At 42.7% G+C, this 19,402-nt stretch overlaps 1 protein-coding gene across 1 annotated transcript; it reads right to left on the bottom strand.

The window, feature by feature from the left end:
- Positions 1–979: 979 nt before the first annotated feature.
- Positions 980–8,287, bottom strand: LOC106601180 (shiftless antiviral inhibitor of ribosomal frameshifting protein homolog). The gene is made up of 4 exons (XM_045715125.2): positions 8,001–8,287; positions 7,677–7,780; positions 7,425–7,585; positions 980–7,261 (listed from the first exon to the last, which is right to left on the bottom strand). The coding sequence occupies exons 1-4, from the start codon at positions 8,193–8,195 to the stop codon at positions 7,044–7,046; spliced, it is 678 nt and encodes a 225-aa protein (XP_045571081.1). The 5' UTR covers positions 8,196–8,287; the 3' UTR covers positions 980–7,043.
- Positions 8,288–19,402: the final 11,115 nt, after the last annotated feature.

The following is a 19,402-nucleotide window of genomic DNA, read 5'->3' as shown; positions in this document are numbered from 1 at the left end:
CAAATACTAATTGAGTGTATGTAAACTTCTGACCCACTGGGAATGTGATGAAAGAAAGAAAAGCTGAAATAAATCATTCGCTCTACTATTATTCTGACAGTTCACATTCTTAAAATAAAGTGGTGATCCTAACTGACCTAAGACAGGGAATTTCTACTAGGATTAAATGTCAGGAATTGTGAAAACTGAGTTTAAATGTGGTTAGCTAAGGTGTATGTAAACTTCTGACTTCAACTGTACAATACATACATTAAAATACAGGCTGAATATACACCACAAGAAAGAACACACATGTTGGTTATATCATCCCTCTAATGATAGATGGACCAATTCCAGGCTGAAGTACAGGTGCTATTGGATGTGCGTGACAAGAGCGGTTCAATCAGCACATAGCCATGTGTTTTGCATTCAATATCCCAGCCAGTCACAAAGGTTCCTAATATCCTCATTGTCTTTTTGGACATTGGGGTCAACTCTAGGGATGAATCTGTAAAATGAGATTGCTGCTTTATCCAGCTCAATCCTACCCAGGCCACAGAGGTAGTTTCAGTGAAATGGCGGGTCTCACTGAGTAGACAGTCAATCTCAGGCATGTTGCTGCCTCTCTCATGTTTAGAGGTGTGAATATGTGCCAGGAAGATCAGGCTGGCTTGGAAGTTAAGTTAACTTAGTGTCTTTGACAGGATTCACTTTTTTAATTTGATTGCTAAAAAACAAAAAAAGTGTATGTAATAAAATGAATGTATCATTGAAGTAGAACGATTGATACAGGTGAGAGGTTATATAGAGCCTGCCAGAATGACATGATAGAAGCTTAAATGTCTAATCAAGCTGCATTGAAAATCAGACCCATTTGAAAATCATTCTCCATTGAAGTCATAAGGGTCAGTATCAATGGACATTGTGGATGTCATCAGGAGATAATTACATATTTCTGGAAGATAAAAAACTGAAATAAATGTTTAGTCTAGTCATCTTTATTTGTTGTTTTACAGTCCTGTTTCAGCCATATAACTGAAACAACATTTTGATAACATAGCTGTGTTGTGTTTATCATATCTAGCACAGCTCAAGAGATCAGCCAAATTAGATGGAGACATAGCAGCCATGTTGTTTAGTAGTTTTCTCCCAGCTATCTGACCTTTCAGAATCATAACACACACATCAATGCGCCCACATAATTTTTGTGACGTTGTCAGACAACCAATCCACAAAGAGCAATAAAACCTGTCAGTCTTCAAGTTTTCAACATCTGGCGTCAACTTGAAAGCTTCTTTATTAGTTATTGTAATTAATTCGGTCATTAGCCTACTAATTTGGATTGTTTACGCAACCCTACCCAGCATATGCGACATCTTATAACTGAGGGTATTCATGAGTAAAAAAGTGTTCCTAGAATTTGACCTCATTGAAAAGTCATCCCATCTGGGCGATACATGTCAGTCATTTCTATTACAGGTACCGAGGAATGCATCGGTTAGATTGACTTCAAGCCACTTAGGTTGAGAATTTCTGTCAGTTCCTTCTCAACACTTCTGCCTTCAGTCTGGAATGTCACACTGCCAACTAAAACGCTCCTGAGGGAGAGCATGATTAGTCCTTAGTGTTATCTCTCGTTCCACCAATCAAATCAAATCAAGCTTTATTTATACAGCACATTTCAGACACGGAATGCAACGCAATGTGCTTTACAGGAAAAAATATATATTAAAAACCTACGAAAATAAAAGCTGAAATATTTACTACACAACAAACATAATATAAAAAAACCAAAAGAATGACACAAACTGAACAACTACAAAGCACCCTAAGGAATCAGCAGCTACTCTTCCTGGGGTCCACACAAAAACATAGAACGCGACAAGTAACAAAACACTGATACACTGATATACAAGAACCGTCACACAAATATAAAATACAACAATATACAAACAATACAACTAAAGAATGTGTATATATATATTTTTTTAATTTTACCTTTATTTAACTAGGCAAGTCAGTTAAGAACAAATTCTTATTGACAATGACGGTCTACACCGGCCAAACCCGAACAACGCTGGGCCAATTGTGCGCCTCCAAATGGGACTACCAATCACGGCCGGTTGTGATACAGCATGGAATTTAACCAGGGTGTCTGTAATGACACCTCTAGCACTGAGATGCATTGAGTTAGACCGTGTTAGAGTGTGTGAGTGTGTGTCATTTCACAGTTCCTATTGTGCCATGAGATGTTGTTTTATAAAACATTTTTAGGTCATTTTGATGTTTGCTTGCGTAATTGGAGATAGAATGGAGTTCCATGCGATCATGGCTCTGTATAACACTGTGACGAGTCCCCTGTCTTGTTGTCACGTCCTGACCATAGAAAGCTGTTATTTTCTATGGTAGAGTAGGTCAGGGCGTGACAGTTTTTTTTTCTAGTTTAGATTGTTCTATGTTGTTATGTTCTAGTTTTGCATTTCTATGTTGGGTTTTGTTTGGGATGATCTCCAATTAGAGGCAGCTGGTCATCGTTGTCTCTAATTGGAGATCATACTTAAGTAGGTGTTTTTCCCACCTGGGTTTGTGGGAGATTGATTTTGAGTAAGTGTATGTTAACGCTTTGTCACGGTTTGATGTTTTTGCTCATTCAGTTTATTTTGTATGTATTGCATAGTTTCACAGTTCAATAAAATATGTGGAACAATAATCACGCTGCACTTTGGTCCGCTTCATCCCACGACAACCGTGACACTTGTGGTGTACGTATGGGTGTCTGAGCTGTATGGTATTTGATTATGCAGACAATCTGGAATTTTCATCAAAGTTATATTTCTCATAAACTACAAGATAAGTATTTAATCTCTCTTTAACCCTCAACAAGGAAAGATTGGCATGCATGTTGTTGATGTTATGCAGTTACTGTGCATTCGGAACATTTTCAGACCCCTTTTCCACATTTTATTAAGTTATAGCCTTATTCTAAAATTGATTTAAAAAACAAATCCTTATCAATCTGCACACATTACCCCATAATGACAAAGCGAAAACAGGTTTTTAGAAATTGTTGCAAGTTGGTTAGAAATAAAAAACAGAAATACCTTATTTACATAAGTATTCAGACGCTTTGCTATGAGACATGAAATTGAGCTCAGGTGCATCCTGTTTCCATTGATCACCCTTGAGACGTTTCAACAACTTTATTGGAGTACACCTGTGGTAAATTCAGTTGATTGGACATGACTGGTACCACAGTTAACAGTGCATGTCAGAGCAAAACCAATCCATGAGGTCAAAGGAATTGTCCGAGGAGCTCCAAGACAGGATTGTGTTGGGGCACAGATCTGGGGAAGGGTACCAAAACATTTCTGCAGCATTGAAGGTCCCCAAGAACACAGTGGCCTCCATCCTTTTTAAATGGAAGAAGTTTAGAACCACCAAGACACTTCTCAGAGCTGGCCACCCAGCCAAACTGTGACCAAGAACCTGATGGTCACTCTGACAGCGCTCCAGAGTTCCTCTGTGGAGATCGGGGAAGCTTCCAGAAGGTCAATCATCTCTGCAGCACTTCACCAATCAGGCTTTTATGCTAGAGTGGCCAGACAGAAGCCACTCCTCAGGAAAAGGAGCATGACAGCCCGCTTGGAGGCCTCTAAAAGACTCTCAGACCATGAGAAACAAGATTCTCTGGTCTGATGAAACCAAGATTGAGCTCTTTGTCCTGAATACGAAGCATACGTCTGGAGGAAACCTTGCACCATCCCTATGGTGAAGCATGGTGGTGGTAGCATCATGCTGTGGGATGTTTTTCAGCCTCAGGGACGAGGAGACTAGTCAGGATCAAAGGGAAAGATGATTGGAGCAAAGTACAGAGATCCTTGATGAAAATCTGCTCCAGAGCGCTCAGGACCTCAGACTGGGGCGAAGGTTCACCTTCCAACAGGATAACGACCCTAAGCACACACCCAAGACAACGCAGGACTGGCTCCGGGACAAGTCTCTGAATGTCCTTGAGTGGCACAGCCAGATCCCAGACTTGAACCCGATTAAACATCTCTGGAGAGACCTGAAAATAGCTGTGCAGCGACACTCCCCATCCAACCTGACAGAGCTTGAGAGGATCTGCAGAGAAGAATGGGAGAAACTCCCCAAATACAGGTGTGCCAAGCTTGTAGTGTCATACACAAGAAGAATCGAGACTGTAATCGCTGCCAAAAGGTGCTTCAACAAAGTACTGAGTAAAGGGTCTGAATACTTATGTAAATGTAATATTTCATTTTTTTTGTATATAAATTAGAAAATGTCTAAACCTGTTTTTGCTTTGTCATTATGGGGTACTGTATGTAGATTGATGAAAAAAACAACAATTAAATCAATTTTAGAATAACGCTGTAACATAACAAAATGTGGAACAGTCAAGGGGTCTGAATATTTTTTGAATGCACTGTAAAGGCAAGGCGTGCTGCTGTTTTCAACCAGCTGCAGATTTGCTAGGTTTTTCTTTGCTTCATTTGACCATATTACCGGACAGTAATCAAGATGGGACATACCCCTCACCATCTTCACAACAACTTAGTCAGTATGATAATTGACCATCCAATGATCAACCTATGAGCTTAGTCCCTCTGTAACTTTCTCACACATCATTATTTACTATTCATTAAGGATTATCCGCAATCAAGGTAGAACCAACATTAATGTAGAAGTGTTTAGAAACACTATATTCTTATTTACAATAAAATTGATTCCAAAAAGACAATTCATGATTTACCATTCATTTCTATTGGGCACAAAATTATCTGAAACACAACTTAAACTAACTGCAAATGCGTCCAAAAAGTTTGTAGTCACAAGCTTGATGTAGTCATTGTGTGCTAGGAACATGGGACCAAATTCAAAACCTTTGACTATTTTATTTATAACAATCTTTAGGGGTGTCAATTTTGACCACTACTTTTTTGAGAGAAAAAAAAGTGTTACTTGTTAAACAACATCTCTTTCTCTGAGGAATTGTATTATTAGTATGAAATACATTTCCCAATGTCTTTCCGCATACAATATAGCTCAGTATTTCAATTATTTCGTTTATAAAGTCAATATTGCTTATCTTTATCAATCTTTATCAATAACTTTGAACCCCACTATAAATGTTTTTCTCAGGTTATTCTTAAACAAACAGAATAAATTGTGCTTTATTGGTGTACAGGTATCTTCTAAATTATTTACAGTGATATTTTAAAATCCACGGTGGCATGTCTGTGATTCTTTTTCTCCTAAAAATTGTGAAAGAATCCAGCCACCCATATCATAGACTGTTCTCTCTGCTACCACACGGCAAGCGGTACCGGAGCGCCAAGTCTAGGACCAAAATGCTTCTTAACAGCTTCTATCCCCAAGCCATAAGAGAAACATGCTAAAAACCTTGGCGTGATCCTGGACAACACCCTGTCGTTCTCCACTAACATCAAGGCGGTGACCCGATCCTGTAGGTTCATGCTCTACAACATTCGCAGAGTACGACCCTGCCTCACACAGGAAGCGGCGCAGGTCCTAATCCAGGAACTTGTCATCTCCCGTCTGGATTACTGCAACTCGCTGTTGGCTGGGCTCCCTGCCTGTGCCATTAAACCCCTACAACTCATCCAGAACGCCGCAGCCCGTCTGGTGTTCAACCTTCCCAAGTTCTCTCACGTCACCCCGCTCCTCCGCTCTCTCCACTGGCTTCCAGTTGAAGCTCGCATCCGCTACAAGACCATGGTGATTGCCTACGGAGCTGTGAAGGGAACGGCACCTCCATACCTTCAGGCTCTGATCAGGCCCTACACCCAAACAAGGGCACTGCGTTCATCCACCTCTGGCCTGCTGGCCCCCCTACCTCTGAGGAAGCACAGTTCCCGCTCAGCCCAGTCAAAACTGTTCGCTGCTCTGGCACCCCAATGGTGGAACAAGCTCCCTCACGACGCCAGGACAGCGGAGTCAATCACCACCTTCCGGAGACACCTGAAACCCCACCTCTTTAAGGAATACCTAGGATAGGATAAAGTAATCCTTATAACCCCCCCTTAAAATATTTAGATGCACTATTGTAAAGTGGTTGTTCCACTGGATATCATAAGGTGAATGCACCAATTTGTAAGTCGCTCTGGATAAGAGCGTCTGCTAAATGACTTAAATGTTAAATGTAAATGTAATAAGACTCCTGAACAGTTAATCAAATGGGTATCTGGACTATTTGCATTGACCCCCTTTTTTACCCTGCTTCTACTTGCTGTTTATTATCTATGCATAGTCACTTTACCCCTATCTACATGTACATATTACCTCACTGAACCTGTACCCCGCACATTGACTCTGTACCGGGAACCCCTATATAGCCTCGTTATTGTTATTTTATTGTGTTACGTCTTTGAATATTTTCTTATTTTCGTACTTTTTTTAAACTGCATTGCTGGTTGAGGGCTTGTAAGTAAGCATTTCACGGTAAGGTCTACACCTGTTGTATTCTGTGCATGTGACAAATACAACTTGATTTGAACCCGAGTCGTATTGAAAATTAATAATAGTAAGATTTCATAATGCATTATTTGTGTTTTTGGGGGGGGGAACCAAAATGCATTATTTGTGTTTTATAATATATTCTTGTTCAAGTTGATATGACAAATCTATTTGAACACACACATTACTAGAAGGCTAACTCCTGAATAGGTAACCAAAAGTAAAGTCAGAATTTTGGGCAGTAGCCAGTGCGGTCAATCTCCCCTTGTCATTCAGACATTAACAAAGCAATAACACGTGGCAATAAGCATGAACAAAGTCAAAAGCGAAACACAAAACTAGTTATGTCATCTCACTTATATCATCTGACTGTTGTGAATATTGAGTGGTATTTTCATGGTTTTTAAAATGAAAGTAGAACCAATACTATGTCAGTAGCCCTATGAGATGCCATCCTTACACTGAATGTGAACCTAAGATAAGCGATCATATCCTGATCGTTGGAAGCACCATTGGGGAAGCATGGAAGCTGCTCACGACTGTTGGTCACTGGTAACATCAGTGCTGCTCTAGCTGCTGCTGCTACCACTACTGCTGTCCTCTTCACTCTCCTCTCTGATGTCATCCATGATGAGGTCGTACAGGTTCTCCAGGCTTCCTTGGCTCAGGCAGGTGTTGACGGTGGAGCCGGAGCTGATGTGGATGGAGCTGGGATTGACCACGCGAGGCTTCCTGTTCCTCTGGCGACTGCGGGGGTGGACACACTCTGTCCCAGGAACATGGGGCTCTGGAATGGAAGTACAAGGCCAGTTAGTTGGCTGGAGCCAGCAGCCAGACAGACATGTAAAAGGACGCCATCTGGTGGTACTTGTTTGTAGTAACACACTCTACAAACCACAGTACATTGCGCTAAACAGCAATCCTGTGTGTGTGTGTGTGTGTAGTTTAACCTTGTCTGTTGTAACAGTCCTCAGCGAGGCAGCTGTGTGGGATAGGTTTTCTGGGTCCAACTACTCCTACCCCTCCCTTGCGTGGAGGGAGAGTCTCTGTTGGGATCACCAGAGTTCGGCAGGAGTAGCAGGGGGAGCCCAAATCCATCCTCCCAAAGCCCCTGATGGACAAATCAAACCAAGTGCATAGAGATTAAATCACATTTATCATTTATCATAATCGCACATGTACAGGACAGCTCCAGCGTTTACCTGAAGGAGCGTGTGCATTTGGTGCAGCAGAACTCTCCAATACCCCACATTTTGTCATAAGGGACAGGGTCATATTTCTTCTTGCACAGGTGACAGTGAGATACCTAGGAGAGATGACAGTCAGTGGAGGCCCCAGTTAGTTGATGAACTGGCCATGTGAAATACACATCCTAAGACAAAGTAACAGGAACACCGTTACAGACACAGGCAGGGAGAAATACGTTTGAACTATTGTGCATGGGTTTGGCATGCATATCAAACAGAGTGTACCAATGTGTGAAGACCACGGTGTATACCAGGTGGGTATGTATGGAAGAGCATTACCCTCTTCCTCTGGGGTACCCGACGCCACCAGTCCTTGTCACAGGTCTGGCAGGCAAACTGGTGCAGGACCGAGGGGGTGAGGTGGCGCTGGGCATTATCAAACATTCTCTTGTTCTTCTCAGTGAGAGGCAGGACCCGCAGATGCTCTCCCAGCTCCTGAAGACTCAACACACACAAAGGCAGGGACGCACTCATGCGCGCACACACACCTTTCAGTTAGCCATCCACTTAACCCTTAATCTCTTGACGGACCTTGATATCATTATCGTCTTCAGGCTGTTTGTTACCTCGGGGCTGTAGGGAAGACAAATGTAAGTCATATAATTAGAAATAGTCAAGGCAACTAATTTACCAACCTGATTATCAGATTGGATATAGGACCAATGTAATATGACAGGAGTTTTATCCCCTCTTTCAGCCCTTGAACAGTGTTGTTACAATAGCTCACAAATCTATTACTAATGTGTTAATACCCATTAACAATATGGTTATGGAATAAAGAACTTCAAAATCAACAGAGATTTTTGCATTATACTGAAATGCCAAAAAATCCAGATGTCTTCTGATGAACATTGACTCTTTAACCTAACGAAAGAGGGACTAACTAACACTGCGACTGCGTTGTACCTGCTGTGCAGGAGGGACCTGAGGTTCCCTGTCCTCAGCTGTGAGTCTCTGCACCACATTCTGAAAGAGAGAGAGAGAGGTGGGTCAAGGGTCAGGGTACAACTGAACTATCATGTTTATGACCACAAAGACCACATGTTCAAAGAAATACAGACCAGCCTGGATACACCCCTAAGCCAAATGGACACACACAAAGCGACAGAGAATAGTATGGAATTTATTCATGTGACCTTGACTGCCCGATCCGTCTGTAAGCATTTTCTGTCCTCATCATCCAGCTCTGCACGGCAAGAGTAGAGAAAGAGGAAGAATCAGAGATTAGATTGTCAACATGGCCAACCCTTTAACGCAAATAAAATAGGTATGGTTGTTAAACCACCAGAGACCATGTCTGAATAGAGAGGTTAAAGAGGAAATCAGCAGCTGAAACAATAACAAAGAGTCTTCCTCGCCTCTGTTTCTGTAAAGAAATGTAGGGATGGGGCTGGAGAAATGTAGCCACTTTTAAATGTATACGCAGAGCTATGGATGCAAGGACTGACCATCCATGATATAAAAATGATAGTTTTAACCATGTTTTGAGGCTATATAGTGTTTGTTTTTCATTTACTTTGTTTACAAACAATGGAGTAAAACAAGCTTATATTTTGTGTTCTGATGGGTTACGACAGTTGAACTAAGCTCATGAGGCATTTAGAAGTTATATTCTTCAAGAATCAATAGGTACATATCATAAATGCATAAGTCCAACAAATGGATGCAGCAACTGCAGATTGCCACTTTAAGGGATATTTTCCAGGACAGATTAATCCTAGTTCCTGGAGCATCCCCATGGTACAAGCTTTTTAGTACAGGACCCGGTGTCTTGGAAACCCCTCCATAGGGTTTCCTATGGTGGTATGACTGGGGTTTGCATTTACTGTAAACCATTTCTTTACCGTTGCCTTTCTTCAGTATAACTGCCCAGGTGACCATTTGGTGGTTGTTGGCATAGCGCCTCATCAGTAAGGTTGCCTTTTCCACCGCTATCTTTCCATGGAACGTCTCCCTGAACCGCCTGACACTTTTCTCCAGCTGAGTTAACAGACAAATTAGAAAAGGACAGTAAGAATCTAAAATAAACAGGCTGGTCTCAATCATGTTGTAAATAAAACATAAGCTTGGGCACATTCAAGCTGGTTCCTCTCTAGGTTTCTTCCTAGGTTTTGGCCTTTCTAGGGAGTTTTTCCTAGGGAGTTTTTCCTAGCCACCGTGCTTCTTTCACATGCATTGCTTGCTGTTTGGGGTTTTAGGCTGGGTTTCTGTACAGCACTTTGAGATATCAGCTGATGTACGAGGGGCTATATAAATACATTTGATTTGATTTCAACAGGAAGATCGACAGAACATTGCAATGAATGCAAATGTAGCCTAAGGGCAAGGTTTATTCAAAAACAGATCACAACACAACGCACAATGAAACACACTGCTCTTGCCCTGTCCTCTCTAACCACACAGGCCTACTTATAAAGTGTAATAACTCTATAGTGTTTGATGACGTTATTTAGGTTTAGGCTAAACGTATGAGAAATGTGATTAAAAAAAACAACATAATTCTTATCCAACGTTTCACATCGACCAAAACACAAATTGTACATTGGATCCGTAGGACAACAATTCAAACAAGAAAGGCGTAGCGCTGCAGTTGCAATGTGTTGACTAACGTTAACAACTTTCACTTTGATAAGATGGCGCGTTCAAAACCACTGGGAACTTGGAACAATACGATGTCAGATCATTACGTCAGGGATCTTGGGTGAAAAGTCGGAGCTCTGGAGAGAGGCTCGAGTTCACGAGTTGAAATTCCGAGTTGGATGACCGTTCAAATCAATTTATTTTCCAGTCGGAGACCCTTTTGTTGTGCTAGTTCCCATTTGTTTAAACGCACTGAAGTCGGATTTCGGGATTCCAGTTACGAGTTGTTTTGAACGTATCATTAGACTGGTCATACATACCACGCGCCCACGCACACCCACGCACGCCACACACCGTAAAAACAAACACACACCAACCAATGAACACACAACCAGCCCCCGCTACTTCTTATTATTATTCGGTATCATGTCGTTGCACATTTTGTTTGTGCATTTCGCCACCTACTGTGCAGCAGTGTATGTTCAATCACATTATACACAAATTAAAAGGGTAATATATATGTATATATACATTTCACCACCAACCAACCCTACAACTATATACCACTATTTCATTAAAAAACATCAAAACAATCTCACACCCAGCTGGCAGCTACACTCATTAAAAAACCCACTTCCCCATTCCACTACTTTGACCCTATCTGCTCCTACACCATGCCAACGGCCTGGGAGGACAGGACACCACCACTCAACACACCCTGTAACTCTTCTGAATTCAAATATCATATACCCAAATACTTCTCTGCAGCTGCCACCACAACATCTATTTTCTGTGATTTACGTTCCCTTTCTGCGGTACAGTTGATTACCATTGCTATGAACGCTAAGAAGGCAGCCTCCCTGTAGCTCAAAACACTATGGCCTCTCCCTCTGTGCTGACACAGATCTACGACTCACTGGGATCCTCTCAGGGTTCCTCACCTTGGACCCATCCGCCTCTACTTTCTTCACTGCCTCAGCATACAACACCTTCTGCACTACTCTCTGGCCACTTCAACCTGCCTCTCTCGCATCGGACACTTCCGATCCCCAGCAACATGGGCACCACTACAGTTGACACACACAACTTTTACCAAAACTACACAATCCTCTGTCCAATGCCCTACTGCACACTTCTCACATCTTGGAATCTCCCTCCTACACTGTGCTGCAATATGACTATAAACGTTGTACCTGAAACAGAGCAGTGGATTCACCACAAAAGCTCTAACAGGACAACTGATATATCCTGACATGACTTTGTCTGGTAAAGACTCAGGCTCAAAACTCAAAAGGACTGACAGTGACTCCTCTGTTTCACCATGCTCCCCACCAGGTCTGTGTCGCACCAAACAGCAGGCATCACAAACACCCTGAATCTTCAACTTCAATTGCTCCACCTCCACACTTAACGCTTCCCCAAAAATCACTCCTTTCAATGTTGCCCTGTTCCTAAGAGCAAAGCACGAAACAGATCTTGACCCAAGTTGCGTGACACAGAGCACCTGCTCTCCTCTCGTCAGAAGAAACATAAACAAAAAGAAAAAGTCCACTTCAGGTTACCTTCACGGATTCTACTGCACCCAACTCCTTTCCCACCCATCCTGAAACCACAAATGGATCTGCCAAAAGGCAAGGGTCCATTTTCTCCAACAATGTCACTCCTATTGAACTAGATTATTTTGTATTTTGTTCAACGATGTCAAGCTCTCACCACACCTTCCACCTCACTTAACTCGCCCTCATTCACTTTAATTTATCCTCTAGAACGCAGTCTGGCTCATGGCTCACTCTGTTTGACACCAATCATCTTCAACACCCCATCTCCATTTTTATCTCCATCTTCCTCCAGATTGAAATCCAACCTCTGCTTTCCTCATTCTCTTCAACCTCCTCTTCCTCTTTTTCCACCTCCATTCCTCCTCAGAAATCCACATTTGTGTCCCTGTCCCAATATTCCTGTTCTTGCTCCAGGATTCCTCTTCAGAACCCCTTTCAAGTGAACTGTTCCAACCAGCCCTCTCTGCTTCATCTTCTTTGGGATTGGATTGGTGGATCGCATCCAAATTTTAAGGTGCATACACCACCACCTACTGTACTGGAGTGTAAGGCCAGTCACAGCCTACCAAAATGTAATTATCTTCATTAGTCCTGTTCCTCTAAGAAAGTGAAATACCACTTCCCTCCCATTTACTCCCCCCACTACACCACCCAAACCCCAACCCCGTCCAGCATCTCTAAACATTTCACACAATCTCTCCCTATCTACATTACCAGTCAAAATGTTAATACAAACCTACTCAGTCAAGGGTTTTTCTTTATTTTTACTATTTTATACATTGTAGAATAATAGTGAACACATCAAAACTATTAAATGACACATATGGAATCATGTATTAACCAAAAAAGTGTTAACAACAAAATATATTTTAGATTTTAGATTCTTCAAAGTAGCCACCCATTGCCTTGATGACAGCTTTGCACACTTGGCATTCTCTCAACCAGCTTCATGATGTAGTCAACTGGAATGCATTTCAATTAAAAGGTGTGCCTTGTTAAAAGTTAATTTGTAAAATGTCTTTCCTTCTTAATGTGTTTGAGCCAATCAGTTGTGTTTTGACAAGATAAGGGTGGTATACAGAAGATAGCCCTATTTGGTAAAAGACCAAGTCCATATTATGGCAAGAACAGCTCAAATAAGCAAAGAGAAATGACAGTCCATCATTACTTTAAGACATGAAGGTCAGCCAATCCGGAAAAGTTTCTTCAAGTGCAGTCGCAAAAACCGCCAAGTGCCATGATGAAACTGTTTCTCATGAGGACCGCCATAGGAAAGGAAGACCCAGAGTTACCTCTGCTACAGAGGATAAGTTCATTAGAGTTACTAGCCTCAGAAATTGCAGCCAAAATAAATGCTTCACAGAGTTCAAGTAACAGACACATCTCCACATCAACTGTTCAGAGGAAACGGCATGAATCAGGCCTTCATGGTCGATTTGCTGCACAGAAACCACTACTAAAGGACACCAATAAGAAGAGACTTGCTTGGGCCAAGAAACACGAGCAATGGACATTAGACTTGTGGAAATCTGTCATTTGGTCTAAGGAGCCCAAATGTGAGATTTTTGGTTACAACCGCCGTGTCTTTCTGAGACGCAGAGTAGGTGAACGGATGATCTCTGCATGTATGGTTTCCACCGTGAAGCATGGAGGAGGTGGTGTGATGGTGTGGGGGTGATTTGCTTGTGACACTGTCTGTGATTTATTTAGAATTCAAGACACACTTGACCAGCATGGCTACCACAGTATTCTGCTATGATACGCCATCCCATCTGGTTTGCGCTTAGTGGGACTATCATTAGTTTTTCAACAGGACAATGACCCAACAAACCTCCAGGCTGTGTAAGTGCTATTAGACCAAGAAGGAGAGTGATGGAGTGCTGCATTAGATGACCTGGCCTCCACAATTACCCGACCTCAACACAATTGAGATGATTTGGGATGAGTTGGACCGAAGAGTGAAGGAAAAACAGCCAACAAATTAAATCAAATCTAATCAAATGTATTTATATAGCCCTTCTTACATCAGCTGATATCTCAAAGTGCTGTACAGAAGTGCTCAGCATATGTGGGAACTCCTTCAAGACTGTCAGGAATGGCCTTCCAGGTGAAGCTGGTTGAGAGAATGCCAAGCGTGTGCAACGCTGTCTTCAAGGCAAAGGGTGGCTACTTTGAAGAATTTAAAATATATATATAATATTTGTTTTTGGTTACTACATGATTCCATATGTGTTATTTCATCGCTTTGATGTCTATTATTCTCCAATGTAAGAAAAACCCTGTAATGAGTAGGTGTGTCCAAACTTTTGACTGGTATTGTACGTCATACAGTTCACAAAATATCAACAAATGCTCCACTGTTTCGTTCACTAAACACTCATCACACAGACCTGTCTCATGTCTCCCTATCATCCACAACGTGTCATTCAAACCTGTGTGCCCAAACCGTAGTCTACTCTACACAGGTTCCTTTCTCCTACATCCCATACTCCCCACCTCTTTATTTCCTGACCGGTACACGCAAACAATTTTCCTCCCCTTATAACTAGCATCCCACTGCCTTTGCCAAAGATCAAACCCTTTTGCCCAGATCAAGGACTTGACTTCCCTGTGGCCCAGCGGGACCTGAATATCTACCCCTTCTCTCCTCACAGCACTCTTAGCCACCACATCGGCCTTCACATTACCCTCCACACCCACATGGGCGGGAACCCAGCAAAAGCTCACCACAAACTCCCATCCTCTCCAATCCCATTAACAGCACCGTCATCTCCACTAAACAAGTCTAATCTATCCAACCTGCCTATCTTCACACTACCCAACACTGCAGCCGAATCAGAGCAGATCACCACTCTGAGTGGTTTCACCTCCTCCACCTCCTCCACCCATCTCAAACCTATAATCATGGTCATCAACTCGGCCGCATACACTGACACATAATCAGTTAACCGCTTACGAAAACTAACATTGAAATCTGGGATATACACCCCTGCCCCCACCCTACCACTGACTGGATCCTTTGAACTATCTGCATATATCATTAAAAACTCTACACACCGTCTCACGTCACCCAATTCTCTCCTGCCCTCAATCATGTCCACATCTACACTTGGTTTAGGAAACAGCCATGGAGGAGCGGTCCCCAATGCAATTGCCGGCCCTCTCCCTCTCTCCCCCAGTCCATACTCTACCACCTTCTGCCCGATTGTCCAGTATGCTAATGCAAGTCCTTATCCTCAGTTGCAGATCGCCACTATCCACCTGCAATGCCTCAACAGGTGTCGTCCTGAAGGCACCCACACACAATCTCAGGGCCCTTGACTTTATACTATCCAGGCGCTGTAGTATAGTACCATTTTGGCTGCTGATCAATATACAAAGCCCCCATAATCCACAGATGACCTGATCAACGCCTGGTACAAATACAACAGTGCTTGTCTATTCGACCCCCAATCATATCCTGCCACTGCCCTCATGAGGTTCAGCACCTTCCTACACTTAATTTCAATATGCTCAACATGTCTCTTCCACGTAAGACTCTCATCAAATCACATACCTAAATACTTAAACTCAGACACCCTACACTCTTAGAAAAAAAAGTGCTCTCTAGAACCTAAAAGGGTTCTTTGGCTGTTCCCATAGGATAACACTTTGAAGAACAATTTTTGGTTCCAGGTAGAACCCTTTTGGTTCCAGGCAGAACCCCTTTGGGTTCCATACACAGTGCATTCGGAAAGTATTCAGAACCCTTAACTTTTTCCACATTTTGTTACGTCACAGCTTTATTCAAAAATGTATTGCTTCTACACCTGCCTTGCTTGCTGTTTGGGGTTTTAGGCTGGGTTTCTGTACAGCACTTTGAGATATCAGCTGATGTAAGAAGGGCTATATAAATACATTTGATTTGATTTGATTATTAAATTGCTATTTTTTTCTCATCAATCTACACACAATTCCCCATAATGACAAAGCAAAAACAGTTTATTTAAAATTTTTGCAAATGTATCAAAAATAAAAAACTGACATCACAATTACATAAGTATTCAGACCCTTTACTCAGTACTTTGTTAAAGCATCTTTGGCAGCGATTATAGCCTCACTACAAGCTTGGCACACCTGTATTTGGGGAGTTTCTCCCATTCTTCTCTGCAGATCCTCTCAAGCTCTGTAAGGTTGGATGGGGAGCGTCGCTGCACAGCTATTTTCAGGTCTCTCCAGAGATGTTTAATCGGGTTCAAGTCTGGGATCTGGCTGTGCCACTCAAGGACATTCAGAGACTTGTCCCGGAGCCAGTCCTGTGTTGTCTTGGGTGTGTGCTTAGGGTTGTTATCCTGTTGGAAGGTGAACCTTCACCCCAGTCTGAGGTCCTGAACGCTCTGGAGCAGATTTTCATCAAGGATCTCTCTGTACTTTGCTCCAATCATCTTTCCCTTTGATCCTGACTAGTCTCCTAGTCCCTGAGGCTGAAAAACATCCCACAGCATGATGCTGCTACCACCATGCTTCACCATAGGGATGGTGCAAGGTTTCCTCCAGACGTATGCTTCGTATTCAGGACAAAGAGCTCAATCTTGGTTTCATCAGACCAGAGAATCTTGTTTCTCATGGTCTGAGAGTCTATTAGAAGCCTCCAAGCGGGCTGTCATGCGCCTTTTCCTGAGGAGTGGCTTCCGTCTGGCCACTACCATAAAGGCCTGATTGGTGGAGTGCTGCAGAGATGGTTGTCCTTCCGGAAGGTTCTCCCATCTCCACAGAAGAAATCTGGAGCTCTGTCAGAGTCACCATCGGGTTCTTAATGACCTCCCTGACCAAGGCCCTTCTCCCCGATTGCTCAGTTTGGCCGGGTGGCCAGCTCTAGGAAGAGTTTTGGTGATTCCAAACTTCTTCCATTTAAGAATGGTGCAGGGCACTGTGTTCTTGAGGACCTTCAATGCTGCAGACATTTTGGTACCCTTCCCCAGATCTGTGCCTCGACACAATCCTGTCTCGGAGGTCTACAGACAATTCCTTCGACCTCATGGATTGTTTTTTGCTCTGACATGCACTTTCAACTGTGGGACCTTATATAGACAGGTGTGTGCCTTTACAAATCATGTCCAATCAATTGAATTTACCACAGGTGTACTCCAATCAAGTTGTCAAAACATCTCAAGGATGATCAGTGGAAACAGGATGCACCTGAGCTCAATTTCGAGTCTCATAGCAAAGGGTCTGAATACTTATGTAAATAAGTTATTTCTGTTTTTAAATTCTCCTTAAATATGTAATCTATCATCAGAGTGTACAACACCAGACTAACCACACTTCTCTGAGGAGTACCATTGTCCACTTCAAACCACATTGACAATTCTGACCTCACCCGTATGACTCAATCGAACAGGAAGTCCATGATCCAGTTATCCTCCACATGGTATCATAAGCTTTCTCAATGTCAAAATACACAGCACTCATCACCTCTTTAATTGTCAGGGCCTTGGCTATCTCTGTACTAACTGTCAACAGGGCATCCATGGCAGACCGCCCTCTCCTGAACCACTCTGTGCTACGCTCATCAAACCCTTAACTTCCAAGAAATACATCATCCTACTCACTATGATCTTTCCATCAATTAACACATGTTGGATGACAGCGCAATAGGCCTATAACTGCCCGCACTAGCGGGATCTTTACCTGGTTTTACAAAGGGCAACACCAGCTCACGTTTCCACCCAGCAGGTATCACCCCAGTCCTCCACACCTTATTATACAACCCTAACACTGCTTCCAACACGCTGTCTGGTGCATGCTTAAACATCACTTAATACACCCTATCAGGAGCAGTCTGCCCGCAGCCCTCCCAACACCCTTGGCATCTCAAACATCCATAGCTTCTCCTGACTCTCCTTTTCTCTCTAAGACATTTCCATGCTCCTTTAACTTTTCCCTACGTCTCCTCTTTCTCTCATCACACAGGTGCGCACATCTATGAACCGCTGCAAACACCTCCTAGGCCATTTGCCTTTTCTTCACTTGATACAGCTGTGACGTTTCCTTCTACCAACACTGGAATTTCAGCAGTTTAACCCTTCCCAATCATTTTTTAAAACATTTTCCAAACCTCACCATTTTTGGCCCCTATACCAATAGTGGAGCAAAATTCACACCATGCCTCCCCTTTCACTGTCTTAATCATTCTTCTGGCCATCGCTCTCTTCCTTTGATACTTCATGATACACACTGGAACAGTCACATCGGCAGCTGATATAATTACAGACATTACTGCCTCGGTGCACTCCTTCACAGACCCCTCCATTGATCACTTTTGTCCCACACGCTCACACAGGTACTAATATCTTCCAGTTAGCTTTCTCAAAGCACCACCTTATGTTATTTTTTTTATTTTACCTGGTAAATTTACTGAGAATACATTGTCATTTACAGCAACAACCTGGGGAATAGTTACAAGGGAGAGGAGGGGGAATGAATGAGCCAATTGTAAGCTGGGGATGATTAGGTGACCATGATGGTATGAGAGCCAGATTGGGAATTTAGCCAAGACACCAGGGTTAACACCCCTACTCTTACAATAAGTGCCATGGGATCTTTTAGTGACCACAGAGAGTCAGGACACCCGTTTAACGTCCCATCCGAAAGACAGCACCCTACACAGGGCAATGTCCCTGGGGCATTGGGATATTTTTTAAACCAGAGGAAAGGGTGCCTCCTACTGGCCCTCCAACACCACTTCCAGCACATGCACGCACACACACACACACACACACACACACACACACACACACACACACACACACACACACACACCTAACCGGAAAATTATTACTCCCGACTGTGGTTTCTCTCATCACTTCCCATTCATTCACACCTCCCTGCCACCGCTGCAGATACCAATGCCAAGTCAGAGCATGACTCTCTACCACTCACCACATTGATTCTCGTCTCCCTCCCATCATTAACACACACTAATCCCCTGTTATCCATTTACTGTTCAACTGTACTCCCATTGTCGTCTTCATTATGGCTATTAAAGTCACACCATATTAGCTTCTACCCCTACAAGTCCTATCAATCCCTTTAACTTTGCTAACAAGAGAGGTTTGCAGGGGTTATAGAAGTTAACTATTACAATGTTACCACTATTCCTACATAGAGTTGAAGTCAGAAGCTTACATACACCTTAGCCAAATACATTTAAACTCAGTTTTCCACAATTCCTGACATTTAATCCTAGTAAAAATTCCTTGTCTTAGGTCAGTTAGGATCACCACTTTATTTTAAGAATGTGAATTGTCAGAATAATAGTAGTGAGAATGATTTATTTCAGCTTTTATTTCTTTCATCACATTCCCAGTGGGTCATAAGTTTACATACACTAAATTAGTATTTGGTAGCATGGCCTTTAAATTGTTTAACTTGGGTCAAACGTTTTGGGTAGCCTTCCACAAGCTTCCCACAATAAGTTGGGTGAATTTTGGCCCATTACTACTGACAGAGCTGGTGTAACTGAGTCAGGTTTGTAGGCCTCCTTGCTCGCACACGCTTTTT

The sequence above is a fragment of the Salmo salar genome, chromosome 03 (assembly GCF_965601325.2).
Source record: "Salmo salar chromosome 03, fSalSal1, whole genome shotgun sequence".
Lineage (NCBI taxonomy): Eukaryota > Metazoa > Chordata > Actinopteri > Salmoniformes > Salmonidae > Salmo > Salmo salar.
The sequence above is the reverse complement of the archived record's forward strand: the minus strand, read 5'-3'. Positions and strand labels throughout refer to the sequence as shown.

Bases quoted from the DNA above. Each gene is read 5' to 3' on its own strand.
- LOC106601180 (XM_045715125.2), bottom strand. From the start codon at position 8,195: ATGAGTGCGTCCCTGCCTTTGTGTGTGTTGAGTCTTCAGGAGCTGGGA. The intron at 7,781-8,000 runs GTAATGCTCTTC...CATCTCTCCTAG, and splicing joins GGGTACCCCAGAGGAAGAGG to GTATCTCACTGTCACCTGTG. The intron at 7,262-7,424 runs GTTAAACTACAC...CTTCCATTCCAG, and splicing joins GGACTGTTACAACAGACAAG to AGCCCCATGTTCCTGGGACA.